This window comes from Morus notabilis, unplaced genomic scaffold, assembly GCF_000414095.1.
Source record: "Morus notabilis unplaced genomic scaffold, ASM41409v2 Scaffold3837, whole genome shotgun sequence".
NCBI lineage: Eukaryota > Viridiplantae > Streptophyta > Magnoliopsida > Rosales > Moraceae > Morus > Morus notabilis.
The window spans coordinates 6,395-14,744 of record NW_010362774.1 but is presented as its reverse complement, the minus strand read 5'-3'; the positions used below and the strand labels follow the sequence as shown (position 1 = coordinate 14,744).

Genomic DNA, 8,350 nt, shown 5'->3' with positions numbered 1-8,350 from the left:
TGGCGAGCCAAGGGCTGGGTTTCTCAAATCCGGCGTGATTTGGGTTGGTTCCGATGCCGTTAAGGTTGGGCTGCACACTTCCAACGCGATTAAGGACAATTTCAGTGACATTTGGACTGGGTCTTCTTATTTCGGTCTAATTGGGGTCGGATCTACAAAGAGCGGGGTGGCAGAAGGGGGGTTGAATGGAATTGGCTTGATAGGAATTGGAAGGAAGTGGAGACACACGGTTGCGATTACTTAACACCTTGGGGACATGGTGTTTCTTTGGGGCGGGAGTAATGTTAGGATCCGTTAATGACTTGGGAACTTGTTTGGTTAGTGGGCTGATATAGTTAGTAGGAATTAGGACTTGGAATCCAAGTGTCATGAGGGATGATTTTGGAGCAATTAGAATTGGGTCTTGGAATTCCAGCGTGATTGGGGCTGATTTCCGCGCAATTGGGGCTGGGCTTCGTGATTATGGTGCGATTAGGGCATATTCTGGCGAGCCAAGGGCTGAGTTTCTCAAATCCGGCGTGATTTGGGTTGGTTCCGATGCCGTTAAGGTTGGGCTGCCCACTTCCAACGCGATTAAGGACAATTTCAGTGACATTTGGACTGGGTCTTCTTATTTCGGTCTAATTGGGGTCGGATCTACAAAGAGCGGGGAGGCAGAAGGGGGGTTGAATGGAATTGGCTTGATAGGAATTGGAAGGAAGGGGAGACACACGGCTGCGATTACTTGACACCTTGGGGACAAGGTGCTTCTTTGGGGCGGGAGTAATGTTAGGATCCGTTAATGACTTGGGAACTTGTTTGGTTAGTGGGCTGATATAGTTAGTAGGAATTAGGACTTGGAATCCAAGTGTCATGAGGGATGATTTTGGAGCAATTAGAATTGGGTCTTGGAATTCCAGCGTGATTGGGGCTGATTTCCGCGCAATTGGGGCTGGGCTTCGTGATTATGGTGCGATTAGGGCATATTCTGGCGAGCCAAGGGCTGAGTTTCTCAAATCCGGCGTGATTTGGGTTGGTTCCGATGCCGTTAAGGTTGGGCTGCCCACTTCCAACGCGATTAAGGACAATTTCAGTGACATTTGGACTGGGTCTTCTTATTTCGGTCTAATTGGGGTCGGATCTACAAAGAGCGGGGAGGCAGAAGGGGGGTTGAATGGAATTGGCTTGATAGGAATTGGAAGGAAGGGGAGACACACGGCTGCGATTACTTGACACCTTGGGGACAAGGTGCTTCTTTGGGGCGGGAGTAATGTTAGGATCCGTTAATGACTTGGGAACTTGTTTGGTTAGTGGGCTGATATAGTTAGTAGGAATTAGGACTTGGAATCCAAGTGTCATGAGGGATGATTTTGGAGCAATTAGAATTGGGTCTTGGAATTCCAGCGTGATTGGGGCTGATTTCCGCGCAATTGGGGCTGGGCTTCGTGATTATGGTGCGATTAGGGCATATTCTGGCGAGCCAAGGGCTGAGTTTCTCAAATCCGGCGTGATTTGGGTTGGTTCCGATGCCGTTAAGGTTGGGCTGCCCACTTCCAACGCGATTAAGGACAATTTCAGTGACATTTGGACTGGGTCTTCTTATTTCGGTCTAATTGGGGTCGGATCTACAAAGAGCGGGGAGGCAGAAGGGGGGTTGAATGGAATTGGCTTGATAGGAATTGGAAGGAAGGGGAGACACACGGCTGCGATTACTTGACACCTTGGGGACAAGGTGCTTCTTTGGGGCGGGAGTAATGTTAGGATCCGTTAATGACTTGGGAACTTGTTTGGTTAGTGGGCTGATATAGTTAGTAGGAATTAGGACTTGGAATCCAAGTGTCATGAGGGATGATTTTGGAGCAATTAGAATTGGGTCTTGGAATTCCAGCGTGATTGGGGCTGATTTCCGCGCAATTGGGGCTGGGCTTCGTGATTATGGTGCGATTAGGGCATATTCTGGCGAGCCAAGGGCTGAGTTTCTCAAATCCGGCGTGATTTGGGTTGGTTCCGATGCCGTTAAGGTTGGGCTGCCCACTTCCAACGCGATTAAGGACAATTTCAGTGACATTTGGACTGGGTCTTCTTATTTCGGTCTAATTGGGGTCGGATCTACAAAGAGCGGGGAGGCAGAAGGGGGGTTGAATGGAATTGGCTTGATAGGAATTGGAAGGAAGGGGAGACACACGGCTGCGATTACTTGACACCTTGGGGACAAGGTGCTTCTTTGGGGCGGGAGTAATGTTAGGATCCGTTAATGACTTGGGAACTTGTTTGGTTAGTGGGCTGATATAGTTAGTAGGAATTAGGACTTGGAATCCAAGTGTCATGAGGGATGATTTTGGAGCAATTAGAATTGGGTCTTGGAATTCCAGCGTGATTGGGGCTGATTTCCGCGCAATTGGGGCTGGGCTTCGTGATTATGGTGCGATTAGGGCATATTCTGGCGAGCCAAGGGCTGAGTTTCTCAAATCCGGCGTGATTTGGGTTGGTTCCGATGCCGTTAAGGTTGGGCTGCCCACTTCCAACGCGATTAAGGACAATTTCAGTGACATTTGGACTGGGTCTTCTTATTTCGGTCTAATTGGGGTCGGATCTACAAAGAGCGGGGAGGCAGAAGGGGGGTTGAATGGAATTGGCTTGATAGGAATTGGAAGGAAGGGGAGACACACGGCTGCGATTACTTGACACCTTGGGGACAAGGTGCTTCTTTGGGGCGGGAGTAATGTTAGGATCCGTTAATGACTTGGGAACTTGTTTGGTTAGTGGGCTGATATAGTTAGTAGGAATTAGGACTTGGAATCCAAGTGTCATGAGGGATGATTTTGGAGCAATTAGAATTGGGTCTTGGAATTCCAGCGTGATTGGGGCTGATTTCCGCGCAATTGGGGCTGGGCTTCGTGATTATGGTGCGATTAGGGCATATTCTGGCGAGCCAAGGGCTGAGTTTCTCAAATCCGGCGTGATTTGGGTTGGTTCCGATGCCGTTAAGGTTGGGCTGCCCACTTCCAACGCGATTAAGGACAATTTCAGTGACATTTGGACTGGGTCTTCTTATTTCGGTCTAATTGGGGTCGGATCTACAAAGAGCGGGGAGGCAGAAGGGGGGTTGAATGGAATTGGCTTGATAGGAATTGGAAGGAAGGGGAGACACACGGCTGCGATTACTTGACACCTTGGGGACAAGGTGCTTCTTTGGGGCGGGAGTAATGTTAGGATCCGTTAATGACTTGGGAACTTGTTTGGTTAGTGGGCTGATATAGTTAGTAGGAATTAGGACTTGGAATCCAAGTGTCATGAGGGATGATTTTGGAGCAATTAGAATTGGGTCTTGGAATTCCAGCGTGATTGGGGCTGATTTCCGCGCAATTGGGGCTGGGCTTCGTGATTATGGTGCGATTAGGGCATATTCTGGCGAGCCAAGGGCTGAGTTTCTCAAATCCGGCGTGATTTGGGTTGGTTCCGATGCCGTTAAGGTTGGGCTGCCCACTTCCAACGCGATTAAGGACAATTTCAGTGACATTTGGACTGGGTCTTCTTATTTCGGTCTAATTGGGGTCGGATCTACAAAGAGCGGGGTGGCAGAAGGGGGGTTGAATGGAATTGGCTTAATAGGAATTGGAAGGAAGTGGAGACACACGGCTGCGATTACTTAACACCTTGGGGACAAGGTGTTTCTTTGGGGCGGGAGTAATGTTAGGATCCGTTAATGACTTGGGAACTTGTTTGGTTAGTGGGCTGATATAGTTAGTAGGAATTAGTATAAATAAAGGGCTTAGTAGCTCACTAGAGGTATGTTGTGATTTGGAGAGTTTTGAGAAACTGAGATTAAGGAGAGCGGTGGCCTCTCGAATACCACTAAATTAGGAGGTCCCGGAGTACTCGAATTCTCCGTTCTATCCTTTACATTTCAGTGTAATTTGGTGTTCTTGGCTGATTAGATTAATAAAATTCCCTCTAATTATTCTCATTTTCTTGTTGTTTCTGATGTGTGTGAGTATGGTATTTCTGAGTTAGGATCCTAACATTATTCTAATATAGTTTTCTGATTTCTCTCTTGTTGGGGGTCCTAAAGAACATTTTCCTTTCCTTTTTCATAGAAATTTATTTGATATTACTTATTACTGTAACTTTGAGATTTGTGACGGGTTCTTTTGTCAATGGGATAAGAAGGAATTGAATAATCAGAAAAGGCCCATATTTGAGTCTTTGACAAGGGAAAAAATGTTGTTAATTACGGATGGCATGTTAGACTTGTGCGAGTGTATTCTGATTTGTAGCTGATGGGAGAAACTTGAGGTTTTGAGGAATTCATCTATTAGATATTATGATGTAGCGAACTAAAAGGCCTGAGATTACAATCTACTGAAGATTTTCATGCATGGAGTCATTTAATAATGAGATGGTTTTGATTTTCTTCTTCCTCCTTTTCTTTTATTTTCATTTTTTGTTTTTGGTACTACGATATGCAAGCTCTTGTTCTTGGATAAGAGATACAGGAATCCCACATTGAAGATGCGTATCCATGTTACATGACTTTGTTGTGACTGTCTTCAACTAACGGGTGTTTGTTTTCCAAAAATTCTTTTCATATTGGAGTTTCCAGTCCTATTGAGGTAGACGCAATGGTCAAAAGGAAAGGTTTATATGAATGTGTTAATTCAACTTGTCTGGGTAAGGGAAAAAATATGATTTACAGCAACGTACAAAATATTAGAATCAGATCCCTTCTTTGTCACAATTCGAGGTTTTAAGGAAATGATACGGGGCTGGCACGAGTTATGTAGCTCATGAGTTGAAAAAAGAAAAGTTAAGTGAAGGGTCAATGCAACTCGTTCGTGGTGTCTGTTGTTGCATACATCGGAATTGTTGATTTTTTGGTAGCTATGTTCAATGATATATTTTTTAGACTAGCTATGTTCTCTCTATATATATTTTTGAAATCGGGATGATATTCAGATTGTTTCTGAGGGCTAAGCAGACCTCTGGATCCTTTTCTCCTCCTCATTTCTTTGTGTGTGTGTGTGTGTGTGTGTGTGTGTGTGTGTGTGTGTGTTGTAGCCTATATGTAGGACAATGACATCATGATGTTTGGTTATGCTTCGTTTTTGTTATAGTGCAATGCACGCATTTGTTTCTATTGTTTAGTTACCACAGGTTTTATATTTGGATCCTTTTATATTGTTATTTGTTGTTTCCAATGACATCATGATGTTTGGTTATGCTTCGTTTTTGTTATAGTGCAATGCATGCATTTGTTTCTATTGTTTAGTTACCACAGGTTTTATATTTGGATCCTTTTATAATGTTATTTGTTGTTTCCGAGGAATATTATTGATCCTAAAATAATTTTATGTTTTTTATGATTAAATTGCTTCCAGATTGCCTTGTGGTTTATATCATGGTGGAAGCCCATTCCCGCTGTCATCATTCTGTCTAAGATCTTCTTTGCAGGTAACTAGAAAAACATTGGCCAAGTACAGTAGCTTATCTTGGTGTATGTATAGTTCTAACAAATGTTTTTGCAGGTGTATCCCTATTTGCCGCACTTGGGTTTCTTCTGTACGGGGGAAGGTACTTGTTCTGCATTCAGTATAGCATGCATTTTCTACTGTTTCAAACAAAATGACCATATGCTAATGCTACTCATGCATATTTAGCTATTATAACTAGGAGAAATAAGACTATATTTGTGTGTGTGTGTGTGTGAAGATGTATATAATGTTTAATATATGGACACGTATAACATAAAAGGACAAACTGGAACCCCGGTATTGCGATTAGTTTATTTATTCCAAATACTACGCACGACTCCAATAGGCAGCTCAAGCCTACGTGACATAGGGCATCTCAGTTATGCAATTTTGTGTGCTGGATTCAGTTTATGTTAGCGTATTTGGCCTTTAATTATTAATAAAATTGGCGGCTCAAAATTGGGGGTATCCCCTTTTCTTGAATTAGGGTCTAGCTCTCCGTCTTTGTGGCCTTGCAAAGGATTGCAATTAGATATTAATCAGGTAGGCTGCTTCACGTTTCATTGCCTCCACTGCTTTGCATTCGACAGGTGTGTGGTCTTCCTGGCCTTTGGGGAGTAGAATGTTTTGACGTCCAATCTTATGTGTGTTTCTATTTGAAAAATGCTTGTTTTTTTTTTTATAAATTTTTTCAGTTTCTTTAATTTTTTGTTTTGGTTAATCACTATATGCATGCCTACCGTCCTCTTATTGGAATCGTATTAGTGGCCCCTCTTTAGGTTTCCATTATTTAAGTTAATGCCACTTTTTCATGGATTATTGGATGCGAAACAATGTGTGAGTTTTAGCACGGAACTTACATGATGTGAAATGTCCTGATGATCTGTCTGCCGTTGTCTTCTGGCAGGCTCTTCTTGATGTTGCAACGCTTCCCTGTAGAATCAAAAGGCCGCCGTAAGAAGCTGCAGGAGGTCATAACTTATCAGTTCTTTTCTTTTCTTTTATTCTTCTTCCTCTTCCATTTTTTTTTTAATCCAGAGATTCACTTATTCTATATTGATTCTAATTCTTTTCTGTTTTTATTTGAACAGGTTGGCTATGTGACAACCATATGCTTTTCATGTTTCCTTATCAGATGCATCATGGTGAGTGTTTCTTACCATAAAAAGCTGCACGCACATACTACTTCATAAGGAACTTGATGTTTTGTTAAACTATTGATAACTGTTTGATGGCTTTGTACTGAATTCAAAATTGTTCTTTGGATGATGGTGATTTTAGCATCTGCCATGTTCTTATGCATGCCTCTGTTCTTTAGACGCTAGCTCTTGTTTGTTGTTTTCTTATATTGTAGGTGTGCCTGAATGTGTTTGATAAAGCTGCTGACCTTGATGTTTTGGATCATCCAATTCTAAACTTGATATATTACCTGGTAAGCTATCCAGTTTATGTTTTGCTTTTATTCTTTTTTTTTTTTATTGTAATGCTATTCTTCTATGTACTCACTTTGTGGTGTGGCAAAGCTTGTTAGTTTGATCCTTCAACTTTTGCAAGGGGGTTGATTGCCTGATCTTTTAATTGTCTCTGCTATTTTTAAAGTAGGTGGCATGAATGCACACCTAGTGTTTGGTTAGAACATTTGTTTGATTGTCAAATCTGCCATGTTTTATAAGAAATGAAATAGGCAGTAGGCTTCTTTATGCGCTTAATGTTCATCCGTCATGGTCTTTCAAGGAAGTAGGTGCCCCATGAGCTTTATTCTTTAGTTTGTTCGAAGTGGCAAATGACAACATTCTTGTTTATGAAATTAAGCAGATATATTGAACTATAATACTGCACTCGCAAACCTTTAATATTGATGAGAAATTATTTCTAAGCGAGAATTTGTGTATTTTAATAATGTTTTGTTCTCATTCCTCTTGTATTGCAAGGGTTTTTTCTTTTTTCTTTTTCTTTTTTTTTTTTTTGACATTTCTGTTTTTATCAAAAGGATTATGATCTGTTGCATCTTAGACTTGATTTACATTAATGTTTTGTATTCCAAAGACAAGAACCTGTATGAGGAGACTGTAATTTGTATTTGTGGTTGGCTCTTGGCTATTGAGACTCGTGCAATGTAACTTCCATGCGAGGCTGGTTGTCTTCATATATGTGATTGTGGTCTACTTGGTATTGACATTTTGTTCTCGTTTTTCCCTGTCTTGTGCAGTTGGTGGAGATATTACCCTCTTGTTTAGTGCTATTCATTTTGAGGAAATTACCTCCCAAACGTGGGATCACGCAGTATCACCCAATTCGCTGAGGAGAACTGGGAGACATGACTGAAAATGCACAGAGAGATGTGGGGGTGGTACATGTCAATTTTCGAGACGCTTATCTACCTCTAAAGAGGATGAAACTTTGGAAGGAGAACAAAGGGAACAAGCTAAAGTCATGGGTTCTGAAACTGAATGTATGAATTGGTTCTCTGTAATGGTTGTAGATCTGTCAAAAAGAATGACCTGTATTTTTAGTATTTTGAAATGTGGTGTGACTTGTTTGTTATGGTCTTTGCTTCATCTGTTTTAAATCACCTATGGAGCTTTGTGGATTCATCTCCACAATGAATGGAAAATCAGCTGAAAAAAAAAAGATGGTTTTCTTGTATGAATTTGGGATTATGTGCGACAGTTTGCTAGTCTAGTCCTAATTGTTTATTGTGTCAATTCACATTTCTCTTGGATGGTCTGATGAATCTGAACTTTTGACTCCTGAATTTTGTTTTGCCATATTCCTTGGGAACATACTGAGAGTTTTTCATATCTGAACTCATGCATGTAAAGTTAATGAAAGCCAAAAATCAATTAACAAAATGTTATGAATTCGCAACAAATTCGTTTATTTTGGCATTACATAAAACG

General features: G+C 41.6%; 1 protein-coding gene across 1 annotated transcript in view; it reads left to right on the top strand.

Moving 5' to 3' along the window:
* The window catches only part of LOC21384429 (tobamovirus multiplication protein 3), an 11,373-nt gene extending 3,273 nt beyond the window's left edge, over positions 1–8,100 (top strand). Inside the window, exons 6-11 of the mRNA XM_024168665.1 lie at positions 5,358–5,430; positions 5,505–5,550; positions 6,358–6,421; positions 6,542–6,595; positions 6,805–6,882; positions 7,660–8,100. Coding sequence (XP_024024433.1) covers positions 5,358–5,430; positions 5,505–5,550; positions 6,358–6,421; positions 6,542–6,595; positions 6,805–6,882; positions 7,660–7,752 — 408 coding nt within the window. The 3' untranslated portion in view covers positions 7,753–8,100. The remainder of the gene's footprint in view (positions 1–5,357; positions 5,431–5,504; positions 5,551–6,357; positions 6,422–6,541; positions 6,596–6,804; positions 6,883–7,659) is intronic.
* The last annotated feature ends 250 nt before the right edge of the window (positions 8,101–8,350 follow it).